The sequence below is a fragment of the Sciurus carolinensis genome, chromosome X (genome assembly GCF_902686445.1).
Source record: "Sciurus carolinensis chromosome X, mSciCar1.2, whole genome shotgun sequence".
NCBI lineage: Eukaryota > Metazoa > Chordata > Mammalia > Rodentia > Sciuridae > Sciurus > Sciurus carolinensis.
Window position 1 is genome coordinate 7,453,513 of NC_062232.1, and position 13,198 is coordinate 7,466,710.

General features: G+C 41.2%; 1 protein-coding gene across 1 annotated transcript in view; it reads right to left on the reverse strand.

Annotated features, from left to right (window-relative positions):
• Positions 1-3,212: 3,212 nt before the first annotated feature.
• Positions 3,213-13,198, reverse strand: part of Arhgap6 (Rho GTPase activating protein 6) — a 467,990-nt gene continuing 458,004 nt past the window's right edge. The window contains exons 11-13 of the mRNA XM_047535497.1: positions 8,493-8,767; positions 6,714-6,794; positions 3,213-6,233 (exon numbers count right to left, since the gene is read on the reverse strand). Coding sequence (XP_047391453.1) covers positions 5,581-6,233; positions 6,714-6,794; positions 8,493-8,767 — 1,009 coding nt within the window. The 3' untranslated portion in view covers positions 3,213-5,580. The remainder of the gene's footprint in view (positions 6,234-6,713; positions 6,795-8,492; positions 8,768-13,198) is intronic.

The window sequence follows — 13,198 nt, forward strand, 5'->3', positions numbered from 1 at the left end:
ATAATGGGTAGTGGGCCCCTGGTAAATATTGATTGAATTGACTATTAGATCAACCAATCAGTCAATTTAATGAAGTCATCACATGGCTATTGTAGCTGCTGGAAGCAAAAAAAAAATCTAAAGACAATGCTAGACTGTAATTTATTCAATACATATTAATAAATATGTAAATTGATTAAATTATTAGTTATAATTCAACCCATTCTCCCCCATGGAACAAAATCTTTACAAATCTAACCCTCTTTGGACCGTTATTCGTTTTAACTTCCATTGTTCTTGCTTCAGTGGGAAATAGGGTTTCCAAAGATCATCCCAGAGGCAGGAACCATCTCCTGAAGATCATCCAGCTGAGCCCAATTCTATAAGAGACAAGCCAAGCCAAGGGCTTCCATAAATAACCACAGAGCTTTGTTCCCTTGACTTCTAATCCAAACAGCAGGGGGTACAGTTGATGGTTTGTGCCCCAAATCTGGCTCTGCCTCTTTGTAGCTATGTGGCCCTGGGCAATTCCTTTGATGTCTCTGGAATCAGCTGTGCCCTCTGGAAAATGAGGGGTTAAATGGGTTAATGTGCAAAAACTAGACTAGAGCGGAAGTTGTTATTAATGTTAGTAGTGTCTGCATTTCACAGCAGAGGTTTTCAATTTTTGTTTTTTAAATGAGCTCGTGGGACACTGATTATGCTGCCGGTTGTTGAACATTTGTTATGTGGCTGGCTCTACTGTAGGTATTTTTTCGTATAATCCTCAGAACAATCCTGGGAGTTTGGTATTAAAATGTCCTGGCTATGCTGAGAAAATGGAGACTGAGCTAAAGTATCCAGTGGCAGAGTCAGAATCAGGTCCTGTTCTCTCTGACACTGAAGCCTACATCTTGAAACTTCATTTTTTTCAGTCACTAAGTATTTGTTAAGCACTATCCAGGGAGCACAGAATTATACATTTGTCACTGTGATTATTGTTAAGAGTTTTAACCTTAAGAATGAAATGATAACACATCATAAACCACCTACCTTCTCTGTCCCATGCAGCACGGAGCTGGGGTGATGTGTTTTTGTAAAGAAGTGCTGTTTGATACAGTTATCTCTGTCCTCCTCTTCAGAGAATCTGCTTTATTCAAAACCTTTTTATTTAGAAAATAAGTGACTACTTCTGCATTTGCTGGGAGGTGGATGGCCTTGTACTTTTTCTCTACTGCATGGTAAGTTGTTTGATCATACTTACAAGCCTATATTCTGCAAACATTTATTAAATGCCAAGTAGGTATCAGGTCTCTGCCCAGTCCAGAGGGTACAAATTAAATAAAGGACACAGTCCCCAGAACAGAGTGAAAAGAACCTCCAGAAAAGACAATAAGGTGTCAATGATAATGCACAACAATCCTTGTTAACATGGCCACGTCATGTCCAAAAGATCAGAATATGCTGTGATTCATTGTGTTTGTAGGAAGGGAAGAATCAAACTAATCCTACAAGAAATATAGCATTGAATAGGAAAAGCAGGGAGGAACATTTGAGGCCCTTGGAATGGAAATACAAAATTGCTTCTTATTCAAGGAAATGGGGAGTTTTCTGTACACTGCCAGAGTATGGGGTGCCATGTTGGGGAGAGATGAGAGGAGAAGGTGGATAAGAGCAGATGTGGAGTGTGTTTTTCATCACAGCTTGTGGCCTTTGTCCTGTAGACCAGAGGAGGAGGAGGGCCTCCACTGATTTTTAACCAACAAATACCTCAGGCAAGATGTGATTTCAGAACGATAAATGGACTACCATACTAATGGAGGAGTGGGGGAGAGTAGAAATTCGAGACTGCTAGAGTAATCCAAAAGGGAGGGGATAATGGGGATGGACAAAGAAGAGACATGTGCCAGAGGGACAAGAAGACTGGAATCCCAGGGGAAGCTTTGAATGAGAAAAAGGAATAATAACCCTGGGCAGAGAGGAATGGCAGCTGGTGGGAACATGGCTTAATGTAGCAGTGGAGGCACACTGTTGGTCCTTCAAGACTATTGAGGCATTCAATAGTCTTGAATTGAATATTGGGATATTCAGTGAAAATGTCAAGCAGTTCTTTGGGGATCAGGTGAGATATCAAGGCTGGAGATTAGGGTTGCCAGATTTAGCAAATCAATACTCAGTTCAACTTGAATGTCAGGTAAACAAAGAATCTCTTTTTAATATAAACATGTCCCATGGAATATTTCAGACAATGAGTCATTTTTTGGGTATAAGTATGTCCCATATTTTGCATGGGACCTGTTGTTTATCTGGCATTCACATTGAACTGGGTACCCTGTATCTTATTTGGTGACTCTACTTGAGAGGTGCTTGTACCCATCTGCCTGGTACAAGTCCCTAACCTTCCAGCTAAATAACAGAGCCTGTGCCCGGGATATGGGGCTTTTAATACTACATCTGGGATGTTCCCAGACAAACTGGGATGAGCTGGTCTCCCTGGGCTGAACAGATGTTGGCTGAATGGAATTTAGAGACTCTTTGACCTTCTATACCTTGGTGGATTAAGGGCCACACTGGGTCAGAGGTCCATACCCCAGAGACCACTGTAATTCAATATATCCAGGCTACCACTGTCACCTTGACTGTGCCCAAGAATTCCAACCTTTATTGGAACTGTCCTCTGGTTTGTATTTTTTTCTCTTGAAGAACATTTGCTGCTGATTTAGTCTTGTTTTAAAATTCCATTCAATTAAGATGCTCTGTTTTAATCTCTGTATGACTCTTCTTCAGTCATTTCCTTTCTCCCCAGTTCAGTAGAATCTACCTCCTAGAATTTGCTTATCAGACCAACATACACCACAGGCCTGGACTTTGTTCTGACAACTCTTTATATTTAAGCCCAATGCTATTTCTCTGCCAAGCAGATGTGTATTAAAATGTGCATAAGAAAAGAAGCAAGCTGGGCTTAGTTAGAAATTTCCTCAACTTGCACGTACTCCTTTGGTATAAGAGCATTTTTTTCCCTAGAAAAACCCACAACAAACATATGTTAATAGCTACTTAAAGGGATAAAGACAAATGTGTATTTGGCCATTTCTGCCATCAACATTCTGGCCTCTTTGTCAGAGACACAGAAACAATGATTGAGTATTCATGGACATGGAGCACACTGTGATTTTTGCTTGCTTGTATGATATCTTTTTTCACAAGGAAGGAGTGATTTGAACAGCATGGTAAAAGGGTTTTGTCCAACTTGAAAGAGTTTTTTTTTTTTTAATTTTATATGGTATTATATCACATGTTAGGAATAACCTCAGTTTCCCACTTAGGTCTTTAGGTCTCATATATGTATTTTAAAACAGCTTATTTTGATGTGATAAAGGCATCTAAGAACCAAGTTTTCACTTACTACACTAAAGAAAGATACAGTCACAGGGCTGATATGCACACAGAAAGGGAAAATGAATATTGAGATACACAAAAGATTTTCTGAGCTCTTTTCTGCACTGCCTATTTTAGATAAGACTATAACAGTTGTACTTTCCACTGCTTTTTCCCCCCCACAGGCATTAACCTCAGGGCCATTTGATCAGAAAGTTTTTAAAAATAGGACTAAAATGGCAACCATGTGATGGGAAGGTGGTTCCATATACCAGGTAGTCCTGTTCATGAAGGAGGGAAAGAACTGGTCAGACCATGGTCAAGTTCAAAGCAAGAAAACACAGGAGTAGGATGCAAGTTGCTGGCACAGAAAAGTCACCTGAGATCCAAAATCAATTAGCATTTGCTGTAGGTCTTGTTTACATTTGACTGTGTGTGGGCAACCTGGGAAGAGCCAAGGTCCACAGGCAAATTTTTGCAGAGTCTGAGCCAGTGGCAGAAGTACTGTCCCAAAGGCATAACCTGAAGATAGCTCAACCAGTCCCCAAATGTGAAACATGACATGCCATTTCTAGAGTTTATTACTTTAGCCCTGAAGCAAATTATTCATCTAAAGTTTAAAGAACAGATGCAACTTACAAAGATTGTGTTGGGTGACACCAGCCTAGAAGGTGGGAAACCTAAGTTTTAGTTATGTAGAAAACCCATTTTCTTGCTGACAATTAAGGAAATCAATCTTTACTTGCAACAGATAATTACATATATCTAAATGCTTTGATGTCACCCAGTTGATGTTCCCAAGTCATCTGATATGTTTTAAACCAGATTTTATCTATGGATAAGTATAGAATTGGCATTCTTTATTACACTTGAGCTTGTGGATTGTGAAGCCTACTTCTGTAAAGGGTGTGAGTTCATTAGGGTAAAGGCAGGGAACAAAGCTTTTGCTTAACTTTTATTCATCATGGCACAAGATAGAATTTTAAGAAACATCACTGAAAATTTCATCACCAACATGAAAATTAAGAGTAGCATGTTTTATAAAAAAAAAAATTCTATAATACACTTTCCCTTCTGAAGTGGAAAAAAAAAAAATCTGAAAATACTGAAGCAAATTGCCACCTGCTGGTCAAAAATGGTTTTGTAGTTGAAAAACCAAACTAGTGTAGTACTGCAGGAACATTTACATTACACACACAATTATAGAAGAAAATGTTTCTTCAGCCTTTGGCACAATTAAGTACAAAGCTGTAGTTTTTTTCCTCCCCAAATATGATTAACTTTACAAAGAATTGCGTGTAATTTGATTAATACTGATTATGGGCAAAGGGGAAAACCACATTCTATAATTTGAATGTTCTATTTTGATTCTTAAACACTTAATAGTTGGATTCCAGTTTGTCGTTTTGAAAAATACATAAAAATTATACATTATAAATATATATTACATGGTCTATATAAAATTGAATTTGACCTAAAATGGGATGGACAACTTCTTAATTACTCTTTGTTAGGCATGGCCTTCCTCTCATTTGATTAACTGTATCCTTTCTAAACAGGTTCTAAAAATATATTTCATAATGTATCAAATTTAATACTTTCCTTAAAACTTATTCAATATGAAAAAGCATTCAGTGACTATAATTTTTGTACCTCACTACTATATAAAAATATGGCTTCTCATACTGTTTTGTTTTGTTAGTGTTTTCTTAGGCTTTGAAAGAAGGACTGTCCCCAGTTAAAAGGTATGGCAGAAGCACAGAAACCCGCTTGTGCTATTCTAGAACACTCTATAGAGTCTCATTGCTTAATATGTCTCATGGTGTAATATATGTGAAGTGACTTAAAATTGTTCCTTCTGTTTGCTCTGTGAATATCATATTGATTATCATACATAGATTTGTTACAGAATATACAATAGTCAAAACTGAAGACACATAAATACAATTAAGCAATACCGAAGCAAGAGTTTGATCGTATACAGAGCCAACGTGGGCAGTTTATGGATTGGATATTGTCATCTGTTTTGCTTTTTCCTAAGGCTGGCTATGCAATAGAACCCTATGATCAATGGCGAGGGTTTGAGTGCTCTACATCTGTCTGTGGACTGAGTTTCTCTTGTGTTGCTTTTTTAAAGTGTGAAAGAAGGAAAGGAAGTGTGTCAATTGTCCAGCACAACTTTCCTGGTGCGCTGAGCTGCGCTGCGGGCTGGAGAGGGCGGGCGGGCGGCTCGGCGGCCTGGGCTCATACCAGCGTTTCCGGAAGGGCGTCGGGGTTGTCGGCGGACAGAAGCTCCCAGATCTGCCACCGCTCTCGCTGCCAGTCGAGCCAGCTGGCCTCCCCCAAGTCCTGAGCGTCCTGCTGGCCGGCGCTGACCTGGAGGGAGTAGGCGCCGCTGCGCTTGCTGTGCGCCGCTCCGGGCTGCGCCTGGGCGGGTGGGCCTCCCTCGGGCGAGGCGGTTCCCGAGCCCGCTTCCGGCCTCTGGCGCCTCCACAAGGGCGGCTCCGTGGGCTGCGGGGCGGGCGCGGCGGGCTGACCCGGCCCTGGGTAAGGAGGCGGGGGCCTCCGGTCTTCCCTGCCGCTCTCTCGGGGTCTCTGCGGCCAGGCCCCGTCCAGCTCGGCCTCGGTCGCTTCGGCCGCGCCGCTCAGGCTCAAGTAGGGCTCGGACCTGGCCGCCGGCCTCCGGGCCACGCCGCCACCGCCCTGGATGTGCGGAGTGCTGCAGACGCGCGGCACCGCAGCTGAAGCGGGCTGAGTCCTCCGCGGGACCAGAGGGCCGCCATCCATCTCCAAGGGGCTCCCCTGCCACCGAGGCCAGTTCGCGGACAGGTTCCCTTGGGACAGGGAACAGGGCCCCGGTCGGAGGGAGCTGCTTTCGAAAATGTCACCATAGGAACCTGGGAGCAGAGAGAAAGGCCAGAACTGGAATTAGCTTGTAGCATTCCTCTGGGGATTAGAGCCCTCCTTACTGACTTCCCAGTGCCAACGTCTAGGACCGAAAAAGCACAGCGCGCTTTTAGCTGCCGCCACCTAAAAACACTTGCTAGCAAAAGAAATGACAAATGCTTTTTGATCGTCGGCACAATTCATGTGGCCGCTCCAAATACATATGCCCAGACTCTGACAGGTCAGCTGAGCTGCCAAACTAGATTAAACAGCCTTGTCACCAATTTATGTTTCTGGAAAGAAAATGGAATGAAATGTAGTCAGATTGGCATATTTGGGTAGAAAACCTACGGGTAATGTTATCCTTTCCCCCTCTCTGCAGTATTTTCCCAAAGATATTTAAAACTATGTAAGATGATGATACCAAGGCAAAAATTAAAGAAAATTAATTTTAAAAGTAACTGCAACGAAGCTTAAGAATAACACTTCACCTGTCATTCCTGGGTCTTTGGATCCACTTTTTAATGTTGAATGCCAAGTTCCCCAGATATTGAAAGGCTCCTCTGACATATCTAAGACAAAAAGCACAAAAAGGTGTGTGACACAAAAGGAAATTTTAAAGACAAATCAATAAATAAATATAACATCTTTTCTGTGCAAAGTACTGTATTCACAGGTGTGCCATCTGCAAAATAGGATACAATCATATCTGCTTTTCAGGAGCCTATTCCATTTGAGTATTACGAAGACTTCTTATATCTTGGTTGTGGTAGACAGAATAAAGGCCCCCCAAAATGTCTGCATCGTAATCCTCAGAACCTCTAAAGATGTTATCTTATACTCAAAAAGGACTTTGCAAATGCAATGGAATTATGTGATTCTTGTGATGTGGTGATATTCCTATATGACCTTGGAGGGCCCCATAAGAGAGAAGCAGGAGACAAGATGCTGCTTTCTTGCTGGCTTTAAAGATGGAGAAAGGGACCATGAGACAAGGATACAGAAGCTTCTTGAAGCTGAAAAATGCAAGGAAACAGATTATTCCCCAGAGCCTATATTAAGGAAGGCAGCCTTTCCATCTTAGACTTCTGACCTCCCAAACCATAAGAGGACAAATTTGTGCATTGCTTTAAGCCACTGATATTGTGTGGTTTGTGATAGCAGCAGTAGGAAAAACAACTACAAGTGGGTGCGGGGTGGCAAGAGGTTAGTGGGCTCTAATGACATTAATGCAGAGATTGAGGACCAGCGGTAACTGGTTCTGAACTACCCTCTGGAATACTCTGCTATTGGCACCCACAGATTCATTCCTGCATTTATTCCTTCAGGAACCTCCCCCCCCGCCAACACACACACCCGGGTCTGTGCAAAATAGTTTTGGAGTTAGATGCTATTAGATTTTTCTAGCCATCTCATTTCTTCCACTCTGCAATCCTGTGGTGAGATTGTAATTATGATTTATAGAAGCAAACATCTACTGGGTGCCTCCAGGTGTTCAGCAGTGCACATACATTATCTCACTTCATCCCTAGGAGATACTCGGGAGATCATGTGACAGACAAGGCACCCAGTGTGAGGAGAGGTGAGAAATGCACACAAGTTACAATAGCACACATTATCCAGTGCTTATTACACACTAAGGGCTGCATTCAGGACTTGCCATGAATTAGCTAATTCACCCAATGAGTCTGACACTGTTATTATTCTGAGTTTCCATAGCAGATAAACATGGGTCTCAGCAAAGTTCAATCACTTGTTTGGGATCTTGCAAGTTGAAAGTGGCAGAGCAGAGTCTTACTCCAAATCTAGTGCTCTTGTTATTGGACTCTGACACTGTTTGGTTCCAGCATGCTGCCTAGTTATATAGTAGGCTCAGCTTGTTGTCTTGATGAAACTAACAGCAGTCAGTGGGTGACATCTTAGACTAGCAAATATGCAACCCAAATCTACCCTCCAGGACAAATAAAGTTTCCTGGATGTTGGAGGGGGGAAAAGTCAACTGGAAATGTAAGTGGCTCCTCTGGGCATGTACTCACTTCCTAGGTATTTGAGAATCAGAGTGGGTTGCAGTGACCCTCCAAGACATTGCCTTCACTCACCACCCTTTCTTCCCAGAGTAGGTGTTTAGCAGGTACTCAGCAAATGCTCACTGAATTACAGAAACAGTAAACAAGGAACAGTTGAAGAAGAGATTCAAAGCGTCTTACATCATGCCACATGCACCAAGAGAGTCACTTGATTTTGGCCAGTGTCATCTAGACTTCCCTTACCTTTTCCAAGCCTTGGTCCAGGAGAACTTTCCCTTGACTTTGACTTTGACAACGGCAAGTGGCCCACCAGCATGTACTGTTCTGGCACTTTGTAAAGCTTCTCCAAGCCGCCCGGGGCCCTGTCCTCTTGCATAGCCAGCGGGGAGCGCTCGGACAGCACTGGGGAGTTGTTGTCATAAGGGGAGATGTCTCCACTGGAGGCCTTGTTGGAGTCTGTAGATGAATGCCTCCCTCCCATGGAAAAGGAAACTTCCGACTGCAGCATGTCAGGGCTTCTGGTACAACGAGACAGTTATAGGTGTGTGAGCAGGTTAATAATTTGTGACCTCATTTAAACAATACAACCGTTACACAAATGACAGGAGAACACATGGACACAGGGGCTGAAACAGACCTTTTGAGCAATGTTCCAACACATCTGCATTAATAAAATGAAAGCATTTCCACATAATGGCCAGAAGATGGGAGCAGAACACAACAAATGTAACAAGAAAGGGCCCGCCCTGGGAAGGAGGGAAGAGGATGAAACAGACATGGCTCCCTGCACGGTGTTCGCCAATGTGTGGACAGCAGAGGGCAGTAAAACCTAATAAATGTAACCAAAGGTCAGCCAAACCAAGGACGGAGATGAAAAGATCGATCTCTGTGTTCGCCAATGTGCGGCCCGCAGAGGGCAGAAAAATCCAAGTTGAAACTGGAAATGTCAGCCACCGGGGGAAGGATGGAAAATAAACAAGGCGCATCCCTGAATTTGCCAACAAATACACCTGAAGTGCCTCGTGGATTAATTCTTTCATTTAAAAATTAAACTCTGATGGTCACTTTCTATTAAGTAAGGAAAAACTGACAGCTGCTGCTTTTATCTTCTTTAATATCCTGTATTAAAACTAATTTGGATAAAACTATAGTTGACATTCTACTTGAAGTTCATTATGGCTTTATGGGCAACTTTTCTTCTCAAAATACTTAAATTCATCCTTCCTCTGATGAAGATGATGATGATGCTACTGGTGGGAATCAGTATTTCATATGTAAAAAGTTGGTCAAAAGGATAAATATATGACCACCATTAAGAATCCACTGCATTTTAATACACATTTAAAATGATTCTGCAAGGGACTAGTGCTTTAATAAATTGATCTGACATACTAGTTACCACACCATTAGTAAATAAACATGTGAATGTGTTCTCACAGCAATGGATATGGTGAACATGTAAGTGGAACAGGAAAATGAGAACTTCAGGAACATGGAAAGACTAGGTGAAATCTTACCTGGAACATCTTTACTTTTTACCTTCCTCAAAACAGTGGCCCTGACAAAATCTTAAAGGGAAATGATCACAGGTTGATTAAAGTTCCAGAACCTGCTTCTGCACCCCAACCCTCACTTTGCTTCCCTTTCCTAGTTGAAATTTTCCTTTAGTTGAAATTTTCAAAACAAATCTTTGGTGGTTTTAAAGAAGGTAAACATATGCCTGAGCAATCCCTTCCTAACCAAATAGTTTTGTGCATGCAAAATGGAAGCAGTGCCCTCACGGGGACGTAGAAGCTAGCTTCATTTGGGGTTTCCACCAAGGGTTAGTACCCAGCATTTTTGATGTGCCATGCTGGCTGCCTGTCACTAAGGTGGTTAGGGTTTGAGTAGTTTTGCTAAGGACATTTCCTACCCACATGGAATAAATAAGTCCTTTCCTTGCTTCCTCTTTGAACTGATATCAGACAATCTTATGGGCAGGAGCCAGAGGACAGCCATGAGGATGATTTTCCAGACCTTTAGGCCTCCAGTGAATTTGAAGAAAAAAAATCAAAGGAACTTAACCATTTCTGCTGGAAAGTGTGTGTGTAGGGGGGACATTATTTAACCACCATATCTAATTAAAGGGGAAAATCTCTTAATTCTAGCCAAGGGAACACAAAGCAAAACTAATTGGACACTTGTCTGTTGTCATGAGGTATGGCTCTAGCTAAGGAAAGTTCATTATGAAAATGAGAAAAATCAAATACATTGAAATAATACAGAACCCAGTTCAAAATCAGGGTTCTGAGCAGGGCTATAAATCACATTATTGGGCTACTTCCATATGTTTTTCCTGCTCAGTTGACATATTTCCAGTCATTAATGGAAATGTCTTTTGTCTACTCAGAAAGAATAAGTCATGGTTTTATATCAAAAATAGTTGCTACATAAAACCTTATTTTATGTAATGTTTTAAAGAGAATCCAGTCAATTCACGAGCTCAAACCAAAGCAACTGTCAAGGTTATGCATGTTTTGTTTTGTTTTTGCCTCCTCCTTATATCAGGAGAAAATTTTTTAAAGGTGTATTTTAGCTTACATAGATCACAATAGTTCTGTCTCATGTCTTTCTCAACTGTCTTACCAAATATATAGATGAGAATATGTTCCACAAAATGTTATACATTGACAATTGAGCTAGGGGTTATGTATATAAAGAAAGATGCCCCATGGAACAAATTTCTCTTATGTCTTGGTACCAGGGACATTTGGGTTTCTACTGAGGGAAAAGGTTATTTTTATCCTATGGAAGTATGAGTCATATAATAAGTAATGTAGTTCTGTTTGAAATTAATGCTAAAAGCTCAGAGGAAATGATATATCAAAGCTTGGGGGGTGCCTTTTTGTGTCTTGCATCGAGCTTCATTTTATCACTCTTTCCATTGTTTTTCTTCCCTCATCGTTTCAAGTTACCTACTATGATCTTGTTCCACTTCACAGGCTTTTTCAAGCTGATTCTGAAAATTGTTTTTGGACTAATGTACAGACAGGGAAATCATGCCTACATTAGTTGTTGAGGGGTACAGGAAAAGTAGTATGCCTCATACTAGTTTGGTGAAAATAAAACAAGGATGATAATAACAATAATAAAATTTAACCAAAGTTCCTAATACCAGTTTTTCCTCCATTTTTATAGCTCTTATTGACTCTTATCAAGTAGAGAGGAGAAGGCAGGAGGAAGAGGGCCACTGTCCATTTCCTCTTTTTTTTTGGGTGGGTTTTACAAAATCTCATTTAGTGTTTGTGAAATAATATATTGTGCTCCCCATGTAGCAGCATCTGCATCGCTTGGGAACTTGTTGAATATATAAATTCTCAAGCTCCATTTGGACAGGACAGGCTACATGATTTGTGGAGTTCAGTACAAAATGAGCATGTGGGGCACCATGCTAAAAAAAAAAGGAATTTCAAGATGGTAATAGCAGATCATAAAACCAAATGTGCATCTTCTGAGTATGGGGTTGCAGCCAGGAAGCCAGCTCTACTTATTAAAAGGGGACTTCTCGGGGTGGGGGCAGCAGAAGTCCAGTGGATGATTCTGATGTATGAAGATGTATGGGAACCTCTAATAACCAAACCTTCCTTCCCTCTCTCAATCCATAGATGTGACAGTGGTTCAAGGGTCTGTTAAGAGCCAAAGTAGAAGGAAAACCAAAAATGGTGGCCCAAACTGTAGCACTGGTTAGACTGGGAGTGAATATGATGGTCCACACCTTGGGATGTTTGGACTCCAGCTGGGGGAAAGAGTAGGTGTTGCCATCCCAGCTGAACTCTTGGATTTCCTCTATTTTCCATAAGCAGGATTTAAACAATGAAATGTAGTCTGGTTGTAGATTAGAACATGTTGAGGTGAGGGAGGCAGGAGAGGCCCACCTGACATTTAGTCTCATAAATCAAGCCATTGAAGTGAGAACAGGTGGAGATCCAATCAGGGGAGAAATTGAGGGAGGTATTTGGGGCTGATTCCTAGAGATAGAAGTGGATGAGTTGTTCAATAGTAGACACAGACTTCGAACCTCCTCAAAATGGCTCAGGTCACAGCCAGGGACACAGACAGGGAGGGCTATCCAGTGAGAGATGATGCCTTCCTTTTGCAGCCACCCCTTCCCAGTATATCTCAACCATGGGAAGGAATATAGTATGGGTACATGGCAATCAGAATTAGAAATATATTCATGTGAAATAACCTGTTGGTCTATGGTAAAAATTCATACAGAGTCCCTCATGTTGCAGGCATTGGACTAAACTACTAACAGCTCTCCTTGTTCATGCTCTCAGTCTGCAAATGAGTAAAAGAATCAGGGAGTTAGTTGACAAAACAATTTGTCTTTCTAGCAACAGAGGCAGTAGGGGTTGGGAACCTTCTAATGTTTTACTAAATACCATTAAAAATACTGCAAATCAGTAAGATGCTGTATTTTATTCTTAAAGTTAATAGCCTTTTAAAATGTTTAAAATATTTTCTATCATTTTATTTTATCAACAGAGGTAATAAATTGGCAGTCAAATTTGCTTAAGAACCCTGTCAAAGAATTGCCAAATGAAAAAACAAAACAAAACAAAACCCCATGATTACTTTGGGTATCTCTGAAAGAAGGAGACAAGAAACAACAAAGATCTTCTCTTGCATTTACCTATAGGAAAAATCCAGCTCTATGAAGACAATTTTGAGTTTAGGATCATAAGTGAAGTATTAAAATATTCATTTACTTACAGAAAATATTTACTCAGACCAGTAATTCACTAGATGAATAATTATCTAAAGAATGTAGTAGCTTCTCTCTCTGTAGTAGTCTTGGAATTTACTAGAATGCTGGGCAGATGAATTGCCAGTTGACATGGGTTTGGGCTCATAATGCCTAGTGACTTTTACTTCCAGCCTCAGGGCATAATGGATTGTGGTAGACA